General features: G+C 55.1%; 10 protein-coding genes across 10 annotated transcripts; 3 read left to right on the forward strand and 7 right to left on the reverse strand.

The window, feature by feature from the left end:
• Nucleotides 1-56: 56 nt before the first annotated feature.
• On the reverse strand, nucleotides 57-1452 carry NCS54_00052300 (V-type proton ATPase subunit C; the record flags this gene model as incomplete). Its single annotated transcript, XM_053146173.1, has 5 exons — nucleotides 57-263; nucleotides 314-806; nucleotides 864-955; nucleotides 1010-1104; nucleotides 1158-1452. 5 exons carry the CDS (start codon nucleotides 1450-1452, stop codon nucleotides 57-59), a joined length of 1182 nt encoding a protein of 393 aa, XP_053002148.1.
• A 771-nt stretch (nucleotides 1453-2223) lies between these two features.
• NCS54_00052400 (uncharacterized protein) lies at nucleotides 2224-5002 on the forward strand (the record flags this gene model as incomplete). Its single annotated transcript, XM_053146174.1, has 2 exons — nucleotides 2224-2239; nucleotides 2322-5002. The coding sequence occupies 2 exons, from the start codon at nucleotides 2224-2226 to the stop codon at nucleotides 5000-5002; spliced, it is 2697 nt and encodes an 898-aa protein (XP_053002149.1).
• Nucleotides 5003-6029: 1027 nt separating this feature from the next.
• Nucleotides 6030-7697, reverse strand: NCS54_00052500 (F-box domain-containing protein; the record flags this gene model as incomplete). The annotated part of the gene is made up of 2 exons (XM_053146175.1): nucleotides 6030-7263; nucleotides 7324-7697. 2 exons carry the CDS (start codon nucleotides 7695-7697, stop codon nucleotides 6030-6032), a joined length of 1608 nt encoding a protein of 535 aa, XP_053002150.1.
• Nucleotides 7698-13164: 5467 nt separating this feature from the next.
• On the forward strand, nucleotides 13165-14287 carry NCS54_00052600 (Hypothetical protein; the record flags this gene model as incomplete). Its single annotated transcript, XM_053146176.1, has 2 exons — nucleotides 13165-13972; nucleotides 14025-14287. 2 exons carry the CDS (start codon nucleotides 13165-13167, stop codon nucleotides 14285-14287), a joined length of 1071 nt encoding a protein of 356 aa, XP_053002151.1.
• A 461-nt stretch (nucleotides 14288-14748) lies between these two features.
• Nucleotides 14749-15530, reverse strand: NCS54_00052700 (VPS37 C-terminal domain-containing protein; the record flags this gene model as incomplete). The annotated part of the gene is made up of 2 exons (XM_053146177.1): nucleotides 14749-15250; nucleotides 15310-15530. The coding sequence occupies 2 exons, from the start codon at nucleotides 15528-15530 to the stop codon at nucleotides 14749-14751; spliced, it is 723 nt and encodes a 240-aa protein (XP_053002152.1).
• A 469-nt stretch (nucleotides 15531-15999) lies between these two features.
• On the reverse strand, nucleotides 16000-18900 carry NCS54_00052800 (Nuclear pore complex protein; the record flags this gene model as incomplete). The annotated part of the gene is made up of 4 exons (XM_053146178.1): nucleotides 16000-16328; nucleotides 16382-16494; nucleotides 16546-16816; nucleotides 16866-18900. 4 exons carry the CDS (start codon nucleotides 18898-18900, stop codon nucleotides 16000-16002), a joined length of 2748 nt encoding a protein of 915 aa, XP_053002153.1.
• Nucleotides 18901-19575: 675 nt separating this feature from the next.
• On the reverse strand, nucleotides 19576-19994 carry NCS54_00052900 (Cx9C motif-containing protein 4, mitochondrial; the record flags this gene model as incomplete). Its single annotated transcript, XM_053146179.1, has 3 exons — nucleotides 19576-19755; nucleotides 19882-19929; nucleotides 19992-19994. 3 exons carry the CDS (start codon nucleotides 19992-19994, stop codon nucleotides 19576-19578), a joined length of 231 nt encoding a protein of 76 aa, XP_053002154.1.
• Nucleotides 19995-20825: 831 nt separating this feature from the next.
• On the forward strand, nucleotides 20826-21227 carry NCS54_00053000 (Ubiquitin-like domain-containing protein; the record flags this gene model as incomplete). The annotated part of the gene is made up of 2 exons (XM_053146180.1): nucleotides 20826-21065; nucleotides 21162-21227. The coding sequence occupies 2 exons, from the start codon at nucleotides 20826-20828 to the stop codon at nucleotides 21225-21227; spliced, it is 306 nt and encodes a 101-aa protein (XP_053002155.1).
• A 578-nt stretch (nucleotides 21228-21805) lies between these two features.
• On the reverse strand, nucleotides 21806-24277 carry NCS54_00053100 (Hypothetical protein; the record flags this gene model as incomplete). The annotated part of the gene is made up of 2 exons (XM_053146181.1): nucleotides 21806-24126; nucleotides 24187-24277. The coding sequence occupies 2 exons, from the start codon at nucleotides 24275-24277 to the stop codon at nucleotides 21806-21808; spliced, it is 2412 nt and encodes an 803-aa protein (XP_053002156.1).
• Nucleotides 24278-24863: 586 nt separating this feature from the next.
• NCS54_00053200 (Hypothetical protein) lies at nucleotides 24864-25377 on the reverse strand (the record flags this gene model as incomplete). Its single annotated transcript, XM_053146182.1, has 4 exons — nucleotides 24864-24975; nucleotides 25058-25172; nucleotides 25231-25265; nucleotides 25328-25377. 4 exons carry the CDS (start codon nucleotides 25375-25377, stop codon nucleotides 24864-24866), a joined length of 312 nt encoding a protein of 103 aa, XP_053002157.1.
• Nucleotides 25378-25655: the final 278 nt, after the last annotated feature.

Raw genomic sequence — 25655 nt, forward strand, 5'->3', positions numbered from 1 at the left:
GTTCTATTGTCCCCCCGTGCTCTTCTCGTTCCTTCTCATCCTAGTCGTTGCCGTCATCAAGGAAACTCGACTTCGTAGTAGACATACGCCGTGTACTCGTGGCCCTCTCCGGTCTGGAATCCCGCCGCTGCCATCTCCGAGCTCAACGCAGCGTCGTCCTTGGTGATCTTACCACGCTTGTCCCTGCCGAATGCGTTACCTCCAAGGTATGAGTAGTTGGAGTCCAGAGCCGTCTTGACCTTGGGCGCAAGCTTGGTTGTCGTCTGAAACTCATGTTAGCCAAAGTTAGCAACCGCCAGATCGGGTAACCCACCTTGACCAGGGCGGTCACGTAATCCAGGGGAAGTCCATAGCGGAGAACAGCCTCGACAAAGACGCGCAATGTCAGGACGTGAACCCAGATCATGACGCTCTCGCTCCATCCCGTGCGTCCCATGCGCAAAGCCTCTCCGCACACCTTGCGCTCCTCGTTGGTGACTCGGTCAAGTTCTCGCTGCTCCTCTTCTCGGCCGCCCTGAACGTGCTTGTACTGGCGTGGCGTCCACTTCTGCTCTCGACACTTTGCCAGGAACTCGGCGCTGTGCTTCTTGAAAGTTGCGACGGCAAACAGGACGAATTCCTCGTCCTGGGCGACTTGAACCGACGATCGAGGGACCACCATGGGGGCTAGTGTTTCGTAACTCTTGATGAAGTCCTTCTTCGAGTTGGCCGGCACGACGATGAGGTGCGTCTCGATGTACTCGGAATCCTGAATGAGGAGAGACGGGTCGACGATGGGGGTCAAGGACTTAGTAGACAGGTTACCACTATTATGCCATTTATTAGCTGGAGCAAGATGATATCCAGGTTGCATGTCAACTCACGTCTGGCGGCGCTGCAGGGTCGCGAGATTTGTCTTGACAGAGTTGTACTGATTGAACTTTGTTTTCACGTCGTTGTCAACGGTCGCAAGCTCCTAAGAGTATCGGTTAGCTAGTTGAGTGCCAGATAATAGCGAGTACAAGCCTGCCTTCTGGAGGGTGCTAATGAGCTCGCCCAGGGACTTGTCAGCTCGGTATCGGATCCTATTCCAACTAAAAGTGCTGAGATACTGGTCGGTGGGCTCTGCCAGCAAGAATTAGCAGTGGGCCAGCAGAATAGGCATGGGCGCATCTTACTATCGTTGACCATCTTGTACTGGGCGATGCGGTCTTCGTCACCCTCGAGGACGTTCTTTAGTGAGTCGCCAACCTTGGCCACGACAGCTTGGCACGAAGCCTCGAGCTTGGCCAAGTCATCCGCCTGCTGGACGAGAGCGTCGAGGGTACCGATCTTGAAGTCGGGGATGCTGAACGGCAGAACGGAGCCATTGTCGGAGGAGATGGTGCCGCGCAGGGACGAAATGGCTTCCTCTCTGTCGCTGGAGTCGAAGACGCCGAGGGGAAGCGACAAGAGCGCGTACTTTGTCGACATGATGTTGGACTTGGGCGGTGAATGGATTGATGATCGGGTACGTCAGGTCGAGGAGATGAAGAAGGCGGACTGCGGAGTAGGTCGGAGTGACGCCGATGGAGAGGGACTCGATCAGCCCCAAGAGCTGTGTCCTTTGATGGCAGGATTGAAATCACGAGCTCATCGATGAGCAGCTCGAAGAAAAGAGGACGAGTCGAGACTGCGTCGTGAATGGATATGGATGCTGATGCTGATGTCCAAGTCCAAGTCCAAGTCCAAGTCTAGCTCCAACAGCAGCAGGAGCTCAAGCCTCATTCATGCTGGCTGGGCACCAGCAGCAGCGCTGAACTTACTTGGCATGAGGTGGCTGTGGCTGATGACATGTGGCTGGAGGAAATGACGAACGCGTGGCTGTTCCCCTCAAAGAAAAAGGAAACCACACCCTCAACAATGGTTTCCACTTCTGGAGATCAGCCCCACCCCTCACGGAGCGGTACGAGGCTAGGAAGGAGCTTGTCACGGGGAGGGGGTCCCTTGCCCACTGCACTGGCCGCCATCCACTAACTCAACTCACTAACACGGATTCAACTGTCATCCAACAACATCGAGGTTTGCTCAAGGCGATTGCTCCTTCAACCGCCCACGAGCCATTGGATCGCCCGATTCCGACGTCGCATGACTCTCGCGCGCTCGCCCTCGAGCTGTACGACTCGTCGCGGGCTCGACTTTGGGGCATGTTCTTCGTAGCCTCTTCGGCGCATCGGGACCCGGACTCTTCCCGACGCCATCGCCATGGCCTCGACGGCGCGTACGTGTTTTCCCTCGCCGGCATGACCATGATGCCGTCGGATATGAGCAAAGGCGGATGGTTAACTCGGGTGATATTATAGCAGCCGCCGCGACGACCCCGACGAGTCCTCCAGCGCCCAGTGGTCCTCAGCCCACGACGACTAATGCCTCCTCTGCTCCGCCGTCAACCACCACGGCAGCGGTGTCGCCGTCGATACGCAGCCTAAAAGACGGCACGCGAATGTTCGATATTCGAATGAATCCATATCATCTCAAATATACCTCCCTGCCACCAGAAACGAACCCCCAGGTCATACCAGCGCAACTTCCCATGCCTACTCTCACCCCAAATGCCGGACTTAGTCCATATCATGATGGGCGCATCAGGAACCCAGTCCCAAGCAAGCTCAAGGGCAAAACCGACGGACGACAAGGAAACTTTAGTGTCATGCAGATCGACGTTCCGCGGCCAGAGATGACGGAGCGAGACCTTGCTGCGAAGCGCACAAGCGAGGGAACCGCCGCCGCTGCCCGACTTGCGAACAGCCAGGGATACCGCCACCCCAAGAGAGCTCGACCGAATGTTATTGCACCGGCGCCTCCCGTCCGATTCCGTCCTTATCCTACTCCTGTACTTCCAGCGCCTCCTCGGCCGATTCCTCAACCACCTCCGCTTGCTCCAGCCGTACCTATTGAAAAGGCGCCAGTCGAGAAAGCACCGGCAGACAAGGCGCCAGCAGAAAGGACACCTGCTTCAAATCCTCCTACACAGGCCACGAGCCCCTCTATCCAGGAGATCAGCCCTCCTCCACAGGCACAGGAAATCGACCCTCGACCTACAGGTCCTTCTGAGCTATCTCCACACGATACCAAGACTGAACAGGCTCGTCTCCTCACGCTTCTAAGAAGCCTTCATCCTATCTTGGTTGTGGATCAGCTGTGTAAAGCCTTGGCTTACTTTGGTGGTATTCCAGGCGCGCCTCCTCCCGCGGACGGCGTCTTCCCACAAAGCGCTGGAACAAATGGGCCAGGCTCCTTGTTTGTTGCCTGGGTTTCTGAGATCTTCCCACACCTAGACAATGTCGACAAAGTTGCTGTAACCCAAACTCCGCCCGCTATCCCCCCAGTCGGTGCCCCAGGGGCAGCGTCTATCGCAAACTCTTCTGCCGCAGACGCCGCTCCCGTCACGGTTAAGCGCTCCAGGGGGCGGCCAAAGGGTAGCAAGAGTAGCAAGGTCCGGAAGGACAAGGGGATCAAGAAGAAGGTTGTTACTGGCTGGGAAACTACCCAGACGAACGACGCCACGGCTACGCAGTCGACGCCAGCGGGGCAAGAACCAGAAGCATCTCAGCCGTCCGCCACGGGTGACCAGGGACAAGCGGCAACAACAGCGGTCACACAGGCAAATTCCAACTCAACAGTGCAACCCACGACACCTCATGCCAGAAAGAAACGAGGGCGCCCAAAGGGATCCAAGAACAAACCCAAGCATCAGCCGGGAACACAGGATGGTGGCGCCGGTCCCTCGAATGCCACGGCTGCGAACCCTATAGTTGATTCCCCTCTTGCTCACAAAACAGCATCAAACCAACAAGATGCGAACCCATCCGCCAATGTGGGAAACACGGGTGCAGGCCTAAACGGCATGACGACCAACTCTGCGCAACCAGAGCCCAATGGTTCGGTTCTTGTTCACGAGCCTACCGTGGCATCAGATGCAGACAACAATGTCGACCGACCACCACTACCAACTCCAATCAGTACCCAAAACACTCCCACTGTTGCTTCCAGGAAGCGAAAGCCTTCACAACAAACCCCTCAAACGAGTATACAGGCCATTGCTACGCCAAATAGTCTTCAGGTTCCTGATGTCGTGTCCCGGTCAGGAAACTCGCCTCAAACACAAAACACAAAGCGTCGCCGAGTCTCTGAAGAGATGGGGCAGAATGTGGTCTTGAGCGGAACCGAGTCTCACTCAACCGGCGCGGAGGCGTCAGCCTCGCCGACCATCGTACCCAACGGGCAGTCTTCGTCTGCCTCGAGCAGTTTCGACTCTCGGGGGCAGATCAGCCAGCTTGGAGGTGGCGTAAACCATCGATCACAACAGCTTCTGCCTCATCAGCGTCAGCAGTTGCAGCAGCAGCAGCAGCAACAACAACAACATCAGAACCTGAATATTCATCAGTTCGACCAAAATCAACAACCACCGCAACCACAACAATCTCCAGATATGGGCTCGGAACAGCCCAATCAGACCCAGCAAATGGCTCCTGCTGCTGTCAACAGGTCGCGGAATCGTCTGCCCGGAACACAAACTCACATGTCTAACATGGCCGCCCAGGCTGTGTACAAGCAGCATTACCAACAAAGACAGCAGCAGCAGCAGCAGCAGCAGCAGCAACGGCAGATGGCCAATCACTTTGGCCAAGCTACTGGCGCACCCTTCTCGCGCACTATGGGGTCAAGCTCTCCCACACAGTTCCAACAGCAGCAACACCCGACAAACGCAGCTCTCGGCTACAGCGGTCGGCCATCTCTCTCTCAACACCAACACCCCCAGCAACAGCAGCCACATCAACAACATCCGCAGACTCAGCCCGATGAGTCCCCAGGCGCGCCAAACATGGCGCAGTTCCAGGACTTTAACGGCCAGAGCTACCTCGACATGGACTATTCCATGAACGCCGGCACAGCTGTTGGGTTTGATAGCCATACCCAGCTCGAGGCTGCACTCGCTGAGCCCGACATGCGCGACCGGATATACCACGCCATTGGCAGGTAGGGGGGTATCAGACCGACACCAGCACAAAATCCGGGGAAAAGGCGTTGTCGTTACTTTCTACATTCGGTTCAATTAGATTCTAGGAAACAACAGGTTCGGTACGATATGTGATACAATTCGCAGCGGGGAAACAGGACGTCTGCTTCATATGATGATGGGCGGACACGGCACAAAAAGGGGGGTCTGGCAGGCACATCTTGACTTCGGCATGGATGAATGGATGGATGGATAATAAGGCGTTAAAACGGCACATGGGATCTCGTTCTTATTGCTAGTATAGTATAGTATACCTGACGAAAAGGGATGGATGGATGGATGTAATATCATGACAACCTATGCAGCGAATGGCACGGAAAGGTAGATGGAACTCGACACAAAACTTTAGATACCCAGAAGAATTATATCCGTTCTCTTTTTTGACTCTGACTTGTCGGTACCTAGGTAGATAGATATAGATGATCCTCATGCCTTTGGATATAAAATGCATGGGATAGGATAGGTAGGAAGGATATTTGTTCCCAGTGCCATCCATCAGAGGGATGGGATGGGGGGAAGATACAAAGGAAACCAAGAATGCACTGCACGCCCGCAATATCTATCCGCGCGAGGCTGGTCGAGATGAATGCCAAACAACAAAACGTATCCCGTCCCTTTCCTTTTTACCCGCCCACATACAGAAGAAGCCCATCTCCTGTCCATCCAATACGGAGCTCGCTCCAAACATGACATGAGTAGAAATAGATAACAGATAGGAAAGACTCGCGTAGAGACGATGAGTGTAAAAAAGAAAATAAAAACCCTGGCCAGTGCTCCTTTCCGGTGTCACACGAGACAACGCGGTAACCCTTTTCTCCGCAGCCCATCAAAAACGCCGTGTAAATGCTCATGATCCCGTTCTTGACACACGCATACACCCAGGCACCAATAGTAGTAGTTGTTGCGTACTTTCAACCAAGTACACCCATAGCAAACAAAGAAGAATCAGCCAAGGAAAACGTCGACACACCTCTGGTCAAGCAAACGCCCTCTAGTCGGCATCGTCATCGGTTACACCCATGGGAGGCCGCACGGAATCGGGGATGCTGCGGCCGTACCACCATTCGTCCTCGTCGTCCATTCCGTCCTCTTGGATCAAATCAAGCATCACCTGCTGGTTGCGCTTGATGTCCTGTGGTCGGTCGACAACCCGTCGTTGGAGGATGATGGCCTCAGCCGTCGGAAGCCATATTTGTTGTAGCACTGGCAAGTCGCTGAGCATAGCCTGCGCCTGCTCTGAGCTGAGGGGTGACATGGGGGCGCCGGCGGCAAGGCTTGTGTTGAAGATGTAGTTGACGTCGATGTCCATGGCGTCGTCCATCGAACCGGAGCTGCGGACCCTATTTAGGCCACTACCCGAAGATCGAGCGTCGTGACTCAAAGACTTCTTGCGCCCAAACAACCCTCGTTTCCCCTTTGATCCGCCTTCTGATCGGGGCTGCTCCTTGACTAGACCGTTAACCCATGTGTCGACGGCGCCACGGCGTGAATTGTATCCCTTGATCTCCCAGAGCCTCTCCACTTGTCGTAGTCCACCAATACATAATATAGCGGCGTGAATTTCATCAGACGGCTTCTCTCGGATGTAACCACGTAGTGATCGCTCGACCCTTCCCACGTACGTCGGAGGTCGTAGTCGTCGGCAAAACGAGGAAATAACCAGCGGAAATACTTCGTGGACCCGTAATAGCGTCTTGTCGTCGTACATGCTCATGATTTCGGCCTCGATGGGGTTGATGGTGTAGGGTTCCAGCTTCATTCCCTGGCCGCCGTTCTCAGCCAGGCGCTCCAGGTGCAGTTTTCGGTAGGTTTCGAAAAAGTGGAAAATGGTAAATAGTAGGGGTATCAATCGTCGGCGCATGCGCTCATGCTGGGGAGCAAAGGCGAGTCGTTGAGCTTCGGTTTGACGGAGGAAGATATCTTTGGTGACCCATTCGCAAATGAGGAAGGCAAGCTTGGCGGCAACATGTAGTCGATGCCAGATGCCGCACAAATGGTGAAAGTTGATTTCGTTGACATCAGTCACGGGGTAGAGGCGAGATGCGTAGGCGGGGATGTGGTGTTCGAGGTGGTATCGGGCGATGGTGGTTTCGTTGAGGGTGATGAGAGTATGCCAGGATTTAGAGGCAAGTCGGAGGTTAAGTACATCGGTCAAGGGAAGAGAGGATATGATTTGAATCTGCAACTCGTTTGGTAATGCGAGAAAGAGCTGATCAAAGCCGGCACTAGATATTCAAGTCAGCATGTGAAGAGAGTTTGGTGGCGTCGAGAATCTAATTAGCTACCTCTTTTGTGGCGATTCGACCGAGGAACGAGGAGCGAAGGGGGATGCATAAGACCCAGCATGTGTGGATTTGGAATGCAGGATCGAAACCTTATGCCGGAGTTTGTGAAATCGACTCTTGTTGTCGCGTCTCTGGTTTGGTTGGATAGCCTCGACTTCGGCAGCTCTTGAATCTCGCAGAGGGAGGATGAATCTTGAGGGCTGCGCGGCAGAGGTCGAGGCGTCGAGAGAGTCGTGAGTCGGGGGTACATGATGATGATGTTGGTGTTGTTGCTGAGCGTTGAGCTGGTTAAGCTTCTCGAAATATCGCTCCGAAGCAAACTCGGTTATGTGAGGCGGGTCCATCGCCATGGCATGCGGTGGAGGGTTGGCCATGATGACAGGTGCTGAGGCAAAAACGAGCGGCAGGTGATGCTATGGTGTATGTAGGTGCGTATGTTATGGCAAGACAGGACGAAGAGAGCCTCCTTCGGGCCAGCCCAGATGGCTACAGACGTCCGTCTCTATTGTGCAGCGAACGAGGGCATGCTCGGCATGGCGAGGAGGCAGGCGACAAGAAGATAAGGCGGAGGAATCGGGATTGGCGAGGACTAGGAGCAGTATGTATGTAGTCAGATGCTTGCCAAGTTGATGCGAGTGGCGATGACGATCGACAGAACAAGAGCGCGCTTCGCTTAGACGGATGGATGGATGGATAAGAAAGAAAAGAACAAGACGTCGGGTCGCGGTCGGTCGATATCGTGAGAAGCGAAGCCGTGGTGTTTCGAGTTGGTTTGGATTGGACGGGGATAGAATGGGATGAGGATGGGTGAAGTAAGGTAAGGTAAGGTAACGGAACGGGAGAGTGGGAAGGATGGATAGGATGATGGTACAAGGCCAAGGCGAAGAGGAAGGGAAAGAGCGAGAGAGGGAGTGATGACTGGCTGGGCGACTAGAGGACTTTCAGGTACTAACAAGGGTACGGAGGTACATGCGGTACGAATCCGGGGGAGGGAAGGGAAGGCGCGGAGGGGGCGTGGAGGGGCGCAAGACCAGGGTCATGTTCTTCAGTGAGTGGAGGGTGGAAGGAAGGAGTGAGCGTAGCGTCCCCACAAGAAGGCAGAGAAGGAAGCCAGGCGATAATTCCGTCAGCGAACAGACAGAACAGAAATCAGACACAGACATGCAGACAACATCAAGACATTGAGAGACAGCAGCAAGCTCTCATTCTCCTGCATTAGGACAAACAACCGCGAGTTGACTCAGACAGTGAACACAGCACAGTCAAGCATTTACGATGGATGTACATACATTCCGCAAGACCGCAACAGAGCCGATGATCAAAGTGCAAGTGGAGGATGGAGATCCCTCGAAAAGACGCCGGGCCCTTCCCTTGGGACGACAGAACGAACGAACGAAAGAAAGAAAAGAAACCGCGGATGGGGGACGGACCGACCGACATGGGGGGAACATGGCGTGGCCTAGCGCCGCAGCGGACAAAACCACAAGGCCGAGCAGCGCAAACGTTGGTTCGCTCCAGGCGGCGTTTGACCGGCCGAACTGTGGAGAGGCCCTGGGAAAGGCGCTGTCGCTGTGGGGAGGGTGGACGACCCAGGGGAGAGACTCGCAGGATTGAGACCTTGAGATAGATCCCATGGATCCATCTTTCACCCATGACGAGACGGGGTGGCCTGGAGAAGATTTGGGGGGGCAGTCCCCTCGTGGAAGACTGTTATTCCTCGAGAGGAAACTCCGGCTTCGAGAACCCCAAAGACGAGCAGCTGATGAAGCCGCTTCTCGTCGAATCTCCCCACAACTTCAAGGAAATATGCCCCGAGGAAAGGGACTGCCCGGGTACATTGAGTGACCACCTGACTTTGGTGGTGCCCTCCACTGCACTCATCAAGCACAGAATGCACCGGGGGCCTGCTGCTCTGCCACGCGATTGTAGATGGCCCGCCGCGCCGTACAGTGCGAAACCCCATGCCGGACTCGGCCCAATTGGCCGGCCTTATTCGAATTGATCATCCAGCGGAGTCTACCGGCCCTGCAGCGCGGGCGACGCTCTCACGTTTATTCACAGCACAGCAGAAGCTTATCAACGACGTTGCAGCAGCAGTGAAGCACGCACCCATCCCTCTTACAGGAAGCTTTCCTTGCGCCGGGACATCATGACACAGTAGGCCCGGGTGTGGCGCCGCACGGTAGCTGGGGTGTGTGCGTGTGCGCGTGTGTGTGTGTCCCGTTGCCCAGCTCTGGCCCTCTCTGGGGAGTCAGGTTATCTTTCCAGAGAGAGGACCCCTGGAACTGGGGGCTCTTCTCTTTGAGGCTTGGGGCTGGAGCGTTCTTGTTCTTGGCTTCCTTTTGACTCCTGCTCCTTTCTGGATATCCTCCGGAGCTTGGCCGGCTCGGCCGTCCGTATCTCGGTGTCTCTCTCACCTCAAGATTTTTATTTAGCCGAGAAAAAGGTCTAGCCGATTCTTTACTGCTCGCTGGAATAATACCGACAGTTCAGTAACTAGGAAGAAAGGCAGGTCAAATGATTGCGGTGAAATGACAAGAAATCCTTCGGGACCAACAGCCACCCGGGCAGCCCCGGCCGAGCCTTTGACCGAGCAAGAGGCCGACAATGGGATGGGAGATGGACACTGATGATGACACTGGGCGATGACGACAATCACGGCAGTGATGATGGCTCTGGGGATGGACGGACAGGCACCGGCACCAGGCAAAGGTGTAACAGAAAAAGCTTTGTAGGTTTATGATCTATCACCAGAAAGAAGACCTCAACCTCGCTCGATCTGCCCCTGCTCGGCCGATGAATGGTCCTCTGCTCCGGGCTCAGACACACATCCAGACATACATGCTGGAGTTACAGTAGTTACGTGGTGGATAGGCAATGCAGGTCAGGGCTCGCATCTGAAAAAACGACGGCTACATCTGGACGAGGACAACGGGTGGGATGAGGATAAAGAGGGGACCCGACCGTATGGAGTATCTCCGATCGCATGCTTACTCGGAACATGGATCGACTCACGAGACCAACGCGGGTTTTCTATTCGGTGCCCTGACCCGACCCCGTCGTTATCACAAAACAAGAACCGCCGCCCCATCATCATCTCATCTACTGTACCAGACCTGACCTGACCTGACCTGGCTTCCCCTTCTCGGCTCCCCGGCTAAGATGGGGACCGGACCCCCATCCCGTCGAGTGAGGCCGAAACCCTGCCCGGCCGAGAAGGTCGTGATGGCGCACGGGGGTCATGCTGGATCAAGTGCAAGGTGTAAGGTGAGGGACCAGCAGGGCAGGGAACAGAGGCGGGATCGTACCCGCGGCGCTTCTGAAAGAGTAGGTTTCCAGGCCTCTCGGGCACGAAGCCGTAGCCATGCCATGCCATGCCACTCGGGCTCGACGTGTTGCATGCCCGAACCATGTAATATTTCCTCTGTGATGTGCCAGACACGGGCCAGTGTGGCGTGCGGTTGATGCTCACATCACATCCGCCGATACTTTGACTTTGTTTGAATACAGCAAGGAAAACCGAGACGAGGCTGGAACAGAACCATATCTCAAATCCCTTTTGTGAATGCAACATTGGCCCTAAAGAAAGAACCGAGTCCCTCGAGGATCCCATTTCCGCCTGCTCGCTAATACCTACCAGGCAGAGTCTAGCACCGTCTCTGCTCGATCAATGTCTCTGACTGACGAGAGGAGGGGTTCATGGGCCCTGATTTCAAGACCCGTTTCTTTTCTGGAAACCGTAGGCACTCTCTCGGCACTACATGGACACTTACACGTGGGCCATTCAAGCAACAGACGAAGCACTGCAAAAGAAACAAAGTTGATAACAAGCCTTCTTGAACATGAGTAAGGAAAGGTCCGAAAACTGGGGACTTCTGACGGGGGGCAAAAAGGTATTAGGCAAAGCTGAAGAGTTGGTGGTGAGAGAAGGGGGGGCGTCTCCGTAGTGGTCCCCGGCCTTACTGCGGTGGCTCTTGAGCCCATCCGCGACAGGCCAATGTCCAATGTCTCGTCGACGCCGATCCGAAATTCTGGATCTCTGGTTGGTCAGAAGGGGGAAATCATGCTGTAGAATAGAATGGGATTGAAAGTGAGGATAGGATGGATGGTGATAGATAACGGAGTTGGAGTTGGTTGTTTCTATGGTGTATTCTGCTTGATACTGAGGCCTACATTATACATAGACAGCATCTACATAAGACACAGACAACTCCACTACTCCATCTCTACTGTCCGAGTCCGTTAGCCCCGTGGCCTTTCACAGTGATCTGCAAGATACGTATTCTTGACTGTTAGCACCCAACACGCACGCAGGCTGGTACAGTACAGTAGGTAGAGTAGCAATGAATGTCTGGAAATTCCCCGGCCGTAATATTACGTAGCCTTCCAGGCTCAAACTCCGGCTCCGGGGCGGTCCCTTTTTTTATTACACGGATCCTGACTTGGATGACAGACCAAAAAACCCAAAATAATAAAAAAAAAAAAGAAAGATACGGCCGGGCCGTTACATCACATTCACCCACTGCGAATAACGTCAACACATTTTCACTCTCGCATGCATCAACGTTGCAGTGCTTGAAAGCAAGTCTCGACGACCATGGCATTCTTGGTCAAAAAGACATCGATCGATCGACAAACAGAGAAATTCTTCCGATGATACCGAAGCACTGTCTCTGGAGTCGCGTCATGTTGTTATCCACGTGTCTCTTCATGACTTTTTGTCGTTATCGTCCCTAGGTATTGTCCACTGAATGACCTCAAATGATTGGGTCATTTCCTCGTCGGGTCCTTGAAACGCTCCCCTCCCCTTCCCCTCGTCCCGCGCAATCCGCGAACCTACAGTACAGTACTGTACAGAACCCATCATCTCCCGAACCCGAGCCTGAGCTTGTATGGATACCTCTGGAAGTATCCAGAACCCGAGCATCCATCGACGATTTGCTTTGCAGCCCATACAGGACGGTACTGTACTCTCTGTAACCGGCTTCTATTAGACCTTGACCAAGCAGATGCCGGGATCCAATTCGGGACTGGAGACGCGTAGTTACTGTACTGACTGTACCTGCCCACTCTAAATTCTATTCTAGCTCCATCTCTCGCGTACGAGTGCCCATCCTAGCTTTCCCCAGCTCCAGGCTCCATCCATCACATCAATCCACCGTCCGTTCCCCTCCTCGCTCTCATCATCCGTCCTCCCCATCTCCACTTTGTATCTACTATGTAGACAATGTCCCTCACTTGTTGTTGCTTGTGCTGTCCTTAACGCACTGTCTTTTCGTTTCATCAGTCAGTAGTCACGTCACGTTCCTGATACCGGCCCCTCCACCTTCTTCTCTGCTGCAGCGTCTGCGTCGTCATCGTCACCCTCCTCCGGCTTCGCATCCGCTCCTCAACCGAGCAAGTGCCGTCCAATTCGCTATCCCGGCTGGACGTGACTTGACCTGTCCTTTTTCCTTTTCCTTTTGGCTTATCGTTTCAAACCATCGAGACTCCTCGGCCCGACGAGGAGCGAGCGGGACCCTCTAGCTCTTGGGCTTGGGAGCACAAGCCCACGACGACAAGAAACTGCGACAACGGGGACAGCAGGCAATCAATCCCCACGGCCTGAGCTTGCCTGAGCTGAGCTGAGCTTGGAGGCCTAGACTTTCAGGTCCCCGCCCATCCCATCACTGCACGCTCCGCGTCAGCAGAGCCTCATCTCAGCCCTGGTCTATTCTGTTCTGTTCTGGTCTGGTCAGGTCTTTGTGAGACACCACCGAACAGCCATCCCACCCGGACGGGTAACGGAACGGTGACGATAACGACAACAAGCCATCATCTCTCTTATCTCTCGCCCTGACCATGACCACCGACCTAGAGCCGGAATCTCCTCGGCCTGACGACGGAGCCCCTGTCGTCCCTACCACGGCCGCCCAGCATCTGGCCAGGTTTGAGTTCAGTGATGCTGGCACAAAGGTGCTCATGGTTGAGTGGTATCCCGACGCCGTCCATGCCCCCGCTCCCTCCGATGATCCTCCCGCCGATCTCGCCGACCCTCCCTCCGCTCCGAGCACCGATGACGTCTCCGCTGCGGAACCGGCCTCGGCCGCTGCCAACACTGGTATTGGTGCAGATGCAGATGCTGTCAACAGCAGCACCTACTGGCAGGTGTCGTGGCCTGGCAAGTCTACAAACCTACCCGCCGCCGAGCCCGACTCGGATCCAGAATCAGCCTCGAGCACCTCATCCCGCCGACGCCGAGTCTACTTCCTCCTTCCCGCAGATGCCACCGTCCCTGCCACCATCACCATCACCCCTCCCGGAGCGCCGAGCTTGACCCTCAAGCCTCTCCCGGCCATCTTCCCTCCTGGCCTAGCTGCAGACCCGGGACCTCGGGGCGTGCTGCACACGTTATGGGCACGGCAACGCCTTGCCGCGATAGACCGTGAGGTTGCAGCTGAGCTGCGCAATAATGCAGAGGGCGTGGGCGTCGAGATGGCTCTCGCCGAGCGGAAATGGATCCTCGATACCTTCATCCGCCCACCTTCCTTACCCACGGAGCCGTCCACCCGCCCTGCAGCCCCTAGGTCACCTACGGGCCGGCTGGGAGATAAGCTCAAGGGCCTCAAACTGGCTACGTCGCCTGCAGACCTGACGCCCAACACACCCGGTACCTCGAAGTCACTCTTTTACGTGTATGCACAAGGCTAACCACTCGGCAGCAAACACCTTCACAAGCCCAATCAGCCAGTCCCGGCCCTTCCACCCGCTAGGCGCCGACATTGCCGTTTCGTCCCACGAAGCCATGGCCGCCAACACTCGCGCAGCTCCGATGTCCCTCAATGCCGCGCTGCATGGAGACGTCACTGGCGCCGCCTCGGCGCCAGTCAGGTTCCGGGCACGGGACGAAGAGGATGACTTGTTCGCGCTACCCATGAGCCCGCGTAGCCCAGACATGAAGAAGAGTCCATTTAGCGCGCTGTGAGTGAGGGAGGACCATGGGAATGAGAAGAGGAAGACATCTTTTGTATCGTCTTGGTCCCGCCGGTTCTAAGAAAGGAAAAAAAAAAAAAGAGAGACATTCAAAACCTGGGCGGCCTTTGAGTTTATGAGATACCCGTGTTGTAGAGAGCAAGCGTCGGTTCATGGCTGTGGCGTGGTATGGCATATTCATTTCAACAGCACCTAGCGTGAAAGTCGGAGGCTGTTGATTGAGAAACCAACTGTATTCTTACCTGTCCTTAAAAGGGGCAGTCTTTGTACGAGTTGAACGACCATTATAGAAGACATTTCAAGACGTGATTGTATTGTTTCAGGGGATGATGTCTATCATGAATCATAAGTCTTCGCGTGTAGGTAGCCGATATATAGCAACTACACAAACTCAACCAAAGCAAGAACACTGTACTCGCCAACAAATAACTTATTCTATACCACATCCCTTGTTCATCGCCATCCTCCAACCCGTCCCTCGTCCCATCTCTGTTTCCTCTCCTGCCGCAGATAAGACTGCACCTTGGCTTCCCTGTACCTCCTCACCCAGTCCGTAACCTCCCTCTCTGTGGCCGGCGCCCCCTCCCCTTCGCCCTCGAGGAAGCTCTCCTCCATGGCCTGGCACACGAGCGCCTGCTCCTGCACCCCCTGTCCGAGCTGCTGGTACAGCGCCGCTGGCGAAAAGGGCGCCAGCGCGTGGTCCATGTCTGACTGCTTCTGCCGCCACTGTCTCTCTAGCGCGTGTGTCGCAAGCAACTGTGCCTGCGTGGACGCGCGCTGATGTGCTAGCCGGGCCTCCATATCAGTGAGCTGGCCGGCTAGTTCTATGTTCTCGTTGAGCGCTGATGAGAGCGCTTGGTGGGAAGCTAGGAGGGATGGGTGGATGGAATCGGGTGAATGGGCGAGGGCGTTCAGAAGTGTCGGGTTGGCGAGTATCTCAGCTAGATCTTGTTTTCTACACAAGAGCACGTCAGCGCGGGATGCGACACAAGCAAAGCCCATGTGATGACGTACGACTTATCCTGGAGGATCTGAGGAAGCCATTGGTCGCCCGGGTCCGGTATCGACGCCGGAGCATCATTCACAGAGCTCGACACGCGGTTACTGCCCGGTTCGAAAGGTGCAGGACCGGCTATCGACGTCGGTGTCGCGATGCGACTGGTCTCATGGCTGCCCGGTTTCGGGGGCAGGACTGGAGGGGTTGCTCCTTGGAGCTCGGGTGTGAAGCTTGCCATATCCCTAGAGTGTTAAAGGAATACGTCTGATATATAAAGCTGTGGCGTAATAGTCACAGGCGCGGCGTCTAAAGAGATGACGACTTGGTTGGAGTTGCAAGATGCAGGTTGGAAGTGGGGGAGGAGCTTAGTTTGGAGCCGCCCAAATGGGATGTCGTCGACGGAACGTGTGGGGGAGACGCTAGAGCCGCACGCCACATCTGGGGGAGGCTGAGAGGGAAGATCAACGTCAAGATAGCTTCACTCAGAGACAAATAATTCAATAAACAAAAACAGGGAATAGTTCATTAAGTCAGTTGTTCCCGTCCCGGTCTTCTACACGAGACCAAATGCCGTAGATATGTTATGTTACAGTCCACAACCATACACTTTTTAAGAGAGATATCAACATTCAACGCCCAAAGCCACCACCACGCAGCAGTTCGGATAAGCAGTGATTCAAGAAAGGAAACAGTCTTGACGATGGATATCAATGCTTCACCGACCACAGATCCCGTGACCATCCCATCTCGCGCAGCTTCTTGCTGCTCGCGCCAGTGGCCCTCTTCTCCCCGGTGCTGATGGCCAACGCCTTGCTGACTGCCGCAAAAGCCTCGACCAGTTCCTTCATACGTCCTGCATCCATGAAGCTTGTCGACAGATCAGAGCTGCGCTCTGCAATGATGGCAGCCAGCTCCATACACTCTAGCAGGTTGTCTCGCGACAAGCCGGTGCCTGCAAAGTGCAGCGAGCTGATATAGGCCAGGATCGTCTCGGGGAGATAGGCCTTGCGGAGGTCCCGGAGTTCCTCATCACCTTCTGTTTCGATATTAGTACAGAGCACTTCCAATCAAATACCATCCAAGACTCACCCTCGATGCCCACCAGGAGCCAGTTGTTGAGAAGTGGCTGCATCATCTCCTTTGAATTCTTGACTTCCTCCCCAATCGAAGCCCAGAACTCACGAGACTTGACACTCTCCCTGCTTGTTTTGTTAGTCTTGATTCTCAAGGCTCATTTGAAAGATTCAACATACTCATTCGTGAGCTCAGAGAAAGAGGCGACCGTTTCCAGGCTATCAAGAGCTCGTACCAGAGCCTCCAGCTCTCTAAACTTTCGGGCATCTGAAGCCACTTGATCAGGGGTCACATCAAGAATACCTCTCCGGTCCAGATGCTTAGCCCAGAACTCGGGGGTGTCCTCAAACCAGCCTGCTTCCGTGCTATCATCTTCAGTGGCGGCTTGCAAGACATCAGCAAAAGATACTCTCCTCATCAATTGGCGAGCAGCGTTGAGGTGAAGATTGCCTGTGACAGGGTCAGTCTTTATCATTGAGATAGCATCAAGCCGACTTACGCAAAAAGTACTTGTAGACCTTGGTTCCCATGGAGAACACATTGGGCCACGTCTCTTGGACCAGCAGAAGCCATTCGATGGAGCGAATTAAATTCTCGTGTGTCGCCTCGATCTGGGTCTCATCCTCACCGAAAAAGTCCGGCTTGATAGGTCGGCCTCGTCGCGAAGTTGGCGGTCCAGGAGCAATAATGCTGAAGGACTCCTTGGCAGGGAACGTGCTCTTGGGTGGGCCAAGATCGTCATACATGAGCCATGCTTGCGTCTTGACAAACTTGAACACGTCAATGCCTGCCTTCTTGATGAGCCGGAGCTGCATCAGACGCTGCTTGGTGTCCTTTTCGGGGATGAGGTTGTAACTGAGCACCTCGTAAGACCGAGGCTCCTCGAGAATCGAGCAGTAAAGGGGTATTAATTCTTGCAGCTGAGCCAGGCGCAAGTAGTGGGCATAGCCTGCGATGAGATTTTCCTGAGAGCGTCTGCAGTCTGGGGGTGAAGACAGGGGAGCCAGAGAGTCATCCCTGGAGCTCAGCTTATCGAGCAGAGTGATGAGAAGATAGACGTGCGCTACAATGCGCAGTCCATAGTGCTGGGTTGTCTGGAAGAACCTGTCCTTGTTCAAGTCAAGGCCATTGGGCTCTGAACGGTAAAGCTTCGACTCATGGTGGTCTGCGCTGGACGAGATAACCAGTCCCTGCTCATACAGGTAGTTTCCAATCTCCTTGGAAATCAGGGATGCTTGAAGCGCTTTGCTGGGTTCGTGTGCTTCGTCACGGATCTGCGGGTTGGACTCGAGAGAGCGAATGAGGCGCTTGTCGACGGTTTCCGGATCACCGTGGTACTGAACAGCGTCAAACGAAGGGAATGATTGCGTCATACCTGCAGCCACGCTGGCCGGGCATAGACCAAGCACGTACGTGTCCAACTGGGTGCGTAGCAAGGCGTTGTAGTTGGCAAAGAGGAAGTCGTCCCAAGTGAGTGCCACCTTTTCCACGCTGGCAATATCTCCAGAGAGAACACCATATACTGCACGCTCATAGTCGTCACAGCCGCCTGATCGAGCCAAGCTGAAGCACATGCGTCGCCACAGAGCTAAAGATGCTGGGTTGGTAATAGGTAACTGCTGGTTATCATCGGTAGATAGGAGAACGGCAGAGGTAGAGATAGCCCGCCACATCTCTGTCCTCTCCTGACACCACTCGCGAATAGTCTCGAGGTTAGATCCACGGCGGAGGTGCTCAAAACAGCCGAGCCAGATGGCACGCTCAAAGTATTCGTCCTGTGGCTCAAGTTTCCGTCCTTGGCGAGTCGCAGCATCAGGATCAAGCTGCGTGACGAGGGGTGAACCATCCGCATTGAGGAACGATGTCGCAACGGCTGGCGACTGACGATCGAGCAGATGCGGCCAGGCAGTGACGCTTTTTCTGAGCTTGATAGAAGATCGTGTGTGAAGCCAGCCGTGAGCGATGATATCACCTCTATCGGCGTTCTGTTGAAGTTCGCGAGCAAGCTCATCGATATCGGGACCAGAAGCAGCGTTAGTCTGGAGCCATTGTATAACTGCTTGTCGTTCTCGTGCTGACGGATCTGTGGCCAGAAAATCACGGAGCAGGTCCTTTCGTGGGGTCTTGGTGCTCTGGTCGAAATCCATCTGATTCGCATCAGAACTTGAATATCTCAGCGGAAGCAGCCGGCGCAAAAGGTCCCAGGTCTGTGCCTCCCGTTCGAGGCGCTTGATCAGCTCTGCTGAGGCGGGATTGCTGGTGGCAGCATCGACTTCATCCGCGTCCATGTCAACATCGTCCTGGGCGCCATCGCGCACCATGCGCGGCCGTACTTGTGCCAGTCGCCGCAATGCACTCTCATAGTATCGTCGTGGGAGGTCAAGGATTCGTTCTCGTCTGTCCGCGGGTTCGAGAGGAGGAGCGAGGCAGTCATCGAGGGCGTTGGCGAACTCTTCAACTTCGGGTCCAGCCTCGTAGGATAGGATTCTCTCGATCTCTGGTGCGTCCATGGTGATGTCTCGAGTGGGTTCCATGTCGATTCTATATCAATAGTCGTGTCGTCGGCGAGAGCGAGGCAACGCAACGAGATGAGAAGCTTGAGTCGTCGACCCTACTCGGCTTGGTTGGCCGCAGGGGTCACAGAAGGCGCTCGTTCAAGGTCGCATACCCAGACCCGGGTGCAAGAGATGGTATCGCGCGTTTTCGGGGTCGCCAAGGTCGAATCGGAGGCGCAATCGCGGTGGGTTTCAACAGAAGCTCGTGCTGGTTGATGCTCCAGGTCAAAACTAGAGAAATGCTGGGTCTGTTTTGGTTGCTGCTTCACTGGCGCGCCTGGAGCTTTTCCATGCTTGGCTCCATCGGTACGTACCTTGGTGCCTGGATCCGATGCAGGCTGTTGGCAGGTGTAGACGCTGCCGCGTTTAGGCGCGAGGCGCGTAGATACAGTGTGTTACAGTGCTTCTCGTAACTTACAAACACTGTATTATTTGATGTTCGACCCACTCGAAAATCTTTTCTCTCTTTTTTCTCTTCTTCTATCATAATGTCATCGGCATTCGTATTAGAGTCTCGGAACAGGACATTCAATGCTTGTTCAGGTCCATGAGACCTCCTGCGTGCTCAACGATCGCCTAGAAGAAGTTCGCTTTTCACACCAGTTGCCAGAGTTTCCCAGACCGGTTGACGCACCATAAGACGAGCGCTACATATCACTTTCCTTCCTCCCGGAGTTGCTTCATCTTGAGCTTGAGCAGATATGGCTTTGGACAGCTCACGGTTGAGGCTTCTTCGCCATATCTTTCGTAGAAGATTTCGCAGCACTCGTAGAGCTGCCTGATGACGGTTTGGCATTTGTCCTCGTTATAACCATTGCGTGTGAGGCAGTCTATCTGCATGTTAGCAGCCACGTTGTCATTGTGCCTGGATGAGATGCTTGCTTTGAATTGCGCACTGGACAAGAAACAGTCAGTTCTGTGTAATCGGGATTGAATTGGTTGTCTAGGGTATCAACTCACTGCGCGAGGATGACAGGCAGGCTTAGCCTCAACGTCGTCTTTGGGAGCCTTCATTGTGCATTGTCAGTACGATTGGAGATTGCTCGTGAGTAGCATGGGCCGGGACAAACCATTGTTGCTTGTCTTGTTATGCAATGCGATATTTCGCGTGTGGATTGGAATGGAAAGGCAACTGTTATTGTGGCATCTACCCAGTGGCAGAATTAGTTCTTTGGTCGCGTCTCGAATACTTTCGTCTCTGAGCAGAGTTATCAATGACGGTCTGGTAATGGCAGTTCAACGCAAGACATGAGAAGGCGACAAGAGGTTGGAGAAGGCTGATGTCATGGGTACCCCGTACCTGTGCCTCTCTCGCCCTCTTCACCAAACCAGAACATAAATCTCCGAACTCAAAGTGATGAGGTCAGCACTTCACTTTGTACTGGGTACCGGCACCATTATCGGCATCCCAATCCTCCGTGCACCGGCCGTCTGTCCGCCCGGGTTTCCAGTCTTCGGTGAAGGCCTGGAGCCAATGGGAGGCGTCGCTCCCCACCTTCCGGGGCGCCTTCAGCGCTGCCTCTGACTTGAGGTTATGGGCGTCTCAGGCGCTGGGGAATGGACATGGAGCCTGGGTTGCCTTCACTCTGGTCGAGGCTCATCACGCACCCGTCGTCTTTTCCACCTCCCACCAACACCACCTTTTTTCTTCTCCTCTCCTTCCCACCCTCCGCTCTTACTTCTCTTCTTCAACCTCTCACACGATCTGCTGAACACCACTCTCCCCATCTGCCCACACTTTTACGCGCTGCGCCTCTGTGCAAACGAGACGCCATCGTCTACTCCCCCACCTTCAGACACACCATCCTCCACCCTACAGGTAAAAGCCGATACCTTGCCACGTCCTCCATCCGCCGTCGCGCGCTGACTCCCATCCCCGGCGCAGCACTGTAATCCCGACGACCATGTCTGGCGAGAATGAGAACGGCACCCCAGGCGGCGAGCGGGCCGAGGCCCCCGCCAACACGGAGCACCTCAACATCAAGGTCACCGACAACAACAACGAGGTCTTCTTCAAGATCAAGCGCACCACCAAGCTCGAGAAGCTCATGGGCGCCTTTTGCGAGCGACAGGGCAAGGCCCTCAGCTCGGTGCGGTTCCTCTTTGACGGCACGCGTGTCCAGCCCACAGATACCCCCGACGCGGTATGTATCTCCCACCGCCCATGTCTCGTCCTGCTGCCAGGCAGAGGACAGACCGTACTCTAGAGATCAGAGGTGCTGACCATGTACTTCCCATAGCTTGAGATGCAAGACGGCGACACGCTCGAGGTGCACCAGGAGCAGGTGGGCGGATGTTCACTGTAGCCTTGGAGGAGCGTGAAGGAAAGCAAAGAAAACAACACAGGAAGGGCTCCCGGGCTGGATTTGAACACTGGCTGGCATCGCTTTGTGTACATCAGATGAAAGGGATACGGAAGGAGATTCGCCCATAATTTACGAAAGATACGCACCATTACCTTGAACTCGTTGTCTGACTGCGCCTCTGTGAATGGCTTCACGATTGATATCAGATCAGATCAGACCACAACTGGGCAGAGTGAAACAGATCATATTAGGATAACACCTAAATCAAGACGGAAACTGCACTATACCGGACCAAACCATGTGTGTTTTTGCCATTCTAGAATCCATCAAATCAAATGACTTGTGCGAAACCTAATTACAACGCAAACAACGCCTCAATTCTCCTTTGCCAAACCGAATGAACGGACAACCAACAACCTAGACAATCTACGCGATCGAGTTATCTTTACACCCCGTTTTCCCTCCCGAACGACCAAATAAATTACAAGACTCGCGTGCTAAACCATAAAACAGTCAATGCCAGTGAAAACAACAACAAAAACAATGCCTAGACACAAAAGCGCCGAGACTAAATTACATTACGCTTTGAGTTCCTTTGCTCGGCATCCAGTGCAGAGCACGATGGTGCCCTCGGGCACGTGCTTGGTGAAGATCTGGCCATCGTCGAAGCCGTTTTGACACTCTGCACAACGGAAGCAGTGCTCGTGCCACTCGCCGCCGAGGGCCTGGATGTACTGCCCGATGACGGCGATGTTGCACTTCCTGCACTTGGGAGCTCGTCGCTCGGTGCGCTTCGTCTGGCAGTTGATGCACCATGCGTACCCGTCCTTTTCGATGTGCGTCATGCCATGCTCGAATGGGTCGCCGCATTCAGCGCAGAAGAAGTGGCCGTAGTGCCAGTGGGCACCGAGAGCTACAATGTGCTCTCCCAGGATGGGAGTCTTGCAGTGCTTGCAGCGTGGCGCGAACAGTTCGTGCCAGTCTAGGTGGCAGAAAAACCGGAGGCGCTCATCTCCATCCTCGGCCATGGTCTCACCAGGTTCCTCTGGCAAGATCTCGCCAGCCGCGCGACGGCGGATGCGGTCAAGTCGCTGCTCGCGGACGTGGTCAGGCTCTGGGCTGATCTCCATGGCCTGCAGGTTGGTGCCGCATGAGTAGCAGCTGAAGCAGTAGGGATGAAATCGCTCGTTGGACCCCGCCAGCGCCACAAATCGCCCTTCGATGGGAAAACCACACTCATGGCAGATGGTAGCTGCTCGTCTGGCGCTCCCGGGAGCTGCAGACCAGTGGCCACGGGGCCGCTGGGCATGTCGAGGCGCTCCTCTGGGGACCGGGTTCGGCAACGGACGACTGCGTGAGGTCGGTTGGTCATCGGGCGTCACAATGGCGGGGATGCCGTTGCTGCGGCTGTTGCTTGGAGCTTCGTCGACTGCGATGCTGGGAACGTTGATTGAAGGCACTGGGCCTCTCGGGCTGTCGTCTGCCCCAGCTACGCAGATCGACGGGATGTTCGCGTTGGACGACGGCCGGGACATCGACGTACTTTCCTCCGCCACAACGATACTAGGTATCTCCATGGGTTTTGCCTCCGGTTTGAAGGAGGAGGATGCGGAGGAGGTGCTGCTGCTGAGGGCTGCCGGGATCGACCGGTCTGGGTTGGTATCAGTGGACTCGTCCGGGGCTTTCCAATTGGCGTCGAAGCTTACAATGGGCCGTCCCGGACTGTCACTGACGGCTGTGGGTTCCGGGAGGTTGGGGCTGCGATCCTTCAATCGCATGCTCGTGGCCGCACGGATATCTTGGCTGCGAACCTCCATGCCATTCTTTCTCTCCACACTGTCATCAACAGGGGCAGAATTCTCCCCGGCAGGGTTGCTTGTGTACAGCGGGTTGCGAGAACGCGTTGGGGGATTGCGATAAATCTCAACGGGGTCGTGGGCCTTGCCCTTGCCCGTGTCTTGCTTGGGCGACTCGAAGCGCACGCGGTTCAGGGGATTCTGGGGCTTGTTGCTAAGCTTCTCGGGTGATGCGCGACCCGACGTGGTGACATTCTTTGCGGTCGATGACTCTGGTTCCTCCCAGATCTGGTCCCCAGAGAAGGGTCGCTCGACCTCGCCGCTGATGTTCCTCTTTAGACTCGCTTGCCGGCGCTGCTCGGAGAACTTTCCAGAACGGCCAATGCTACCGTACGACTTGTTCTTACGACTTGAAGAAGACTCCCCTGTGTGGTTGTGCTCCAGAGAGGGGCGACCACCAGGGGCGTTACCCTCACTATCGGTTGAACTGCCCGAGAACGATCTGGTACCCCCGACGCTAGCGGTGCGCGCATGCGCATAGCTATTCTTTCTCAAGTGTGATCGGTAACGGTAAGGGCCGTCAGGGCGAGGTGACGGTGTGCCATGTTGATGTTGCCAGACGAGCTCGGCAGCCTCGTCGAGCGCAGCGTTGTAGATGCGCGTTTCGTCATCGGGCGTCTCCGGCACAGGCTGCACAGGCGGTGACTTGTTGCCCTTTCGGATGTCCATCTCCTCCATCGCATCGCGCAATGAGCTCGCCTCCTCCTTTTCCATCCATCTTTGGCCTCGCTCAATGTAGGTGGCTGAGGGGACGACCTCGGACGGTCTCAGAGGCTTTGAGGCCGATATCGCATAGGACCCACGGCTCACGGTGGAATACTTGGAGGCAACGCTGCCGGCAGCAATGCTGGGGTTCTTTGAGGGAACGCGCTCAACACCAGGCAAGCTCTCGGTCTGGGAGGCGGCGTCGGGGCTGAATCGACCGGTGCTTGAACGGTGCAAGCTTGAACGGGTGGCGGGAGCTGGACGAGCCCCCGCAGGCTGAGGGCGTGCACCTCCAGGTCTGGCAACACGGTGGGATCGAAGCTCTGCTAGATAATTTGCTATTTTATACAAGCAAGATTAGCCAGAAATCACCACAGATCCCAGTGAACTGGTCGTACCAAATTGATCATTGGTCATATACGAGGGCGACGGCGGAGTCACCTTTCGCGACTTGTTCAGGGTCGGGGTGGACCTCCCCGTGCCTGGCATCTTTGCCGGAAGACGTGGTATTGAATTAAGGGATGCTGAAGAAGAAGAGGATTCTGTCCGGCAGAGAGGTAAGCACTGGCGAGGGAGAGAGAGGGCGAACGCTATAGGAGACTAGGTAGTTGTGGTGTGAGTGAGGGAGTCACTTTTGTACCGCCATCCAGGCCAGGCGATCGCAAGGGCGAGCTCGATTGCGGGGTTGACCAGGCAACGGACCATTGCGGTAGATGGCTTGCGTCAGAGGATCACCAGCAGCAACAAGGGCATCTTTTGAGCTTGTGAAAGAGGCTTTCATGGATATCAAAGGGGATAAAGGTCATTATATCGTTATGCTAAGGGGAGCTCTTCTGCCCAAAGGTATTCTCTTTATCGTACATGAACACGGCCTGCTTTTCGGCCTCTTTTTTTTTCTGCCTCTACTGTCACAGCTGCTTGAGCGGGGGGGAGGGCAGCGCTGTCTTTGATGTGTCTGCCTCTCATTTGCCCGGTTGGTCGTCTTTCATGCCATTCCACAGGTCTTTATGTATTCCACATGCGAGAGCTGCCGCGCACTTGCAGTGCCGTCCGCCACTAGCACAAGCAGCATTAGTTACCACCGCAGCTCGCCCTTGACGCCCTTTTCCGGCTCCTTTGCTGGAGCTGGAGGCGGTGGAGGTTCTGCAAAGCCCAGGTTTTTGAACTCGTCCCTGGCCATGAGGTTTCTAGAAGTTTCAGACGCATGAGCCCGCGATGTTCCGAAAGCGGCGCCGAGTTGCGTCATTGAGTTGAGTCAGTCTCTCTCACCTGTCCATTCTGCACGAGAGGTAGGCCTTTGCCAGGTCGCGGCATTCGTCTTCATTGACGCCTCGCACTTTTTTCATGCATGCTAGGTACTTTGTCATGACGGTCTTGCACTCGCCTATTTTTGGTCAATTTCTCCTCTCGTCTCTGGGGAACAGCGCGATAAGGTTACCGACCATCGTGGTCAAGGGGAAAGCTCCCACGCTGGGGTCTAGCAGACAACAAGTTTAGACAGGCATATAGCACCCGACGTAACGCAGGGAACTTACTTACGGTGTAGGCTTCGTGGCCGGCAGGGCACCGGGGCTACCGAATGTGCTCATGTCTTTTGAATTGGGCTTCTGTCAGGCTCCCAGATCATCCGGCAGCTGCTTCGTGGACATGCCTTTCATCCAGACCACACACAATCCGTGGAAAAGTCAGCCGACCCGTGGCGAAGGTGATGCCCCGATACAGCACTGTTTACGCATAACGGCACCTCAAGGATTGCAATTGCATTGACTGTGGCCAGTGACAACAGGCCTGTGCTCACGAGCCGAGAACCTTGGAAGCCAGGCTCCAGTGGAGCCCGGAGCCAGGCACCCAGGCCCAACCCAGGTCT

Source organism: Fusarium falciforme, chromosome 1 (assembly GCF_026873545.1).
Source record: "Fusarium falciforme chromosome 1, complete sequence".
In the NCBI taxonomy this organism is placed as follows: domain Eukaryota; kingdom Fungi; phylum Ascomycota; class Sordariomycetes; order Hypocreales; family Nectriaceae; genus Fusarium; species Fusarium falciforme.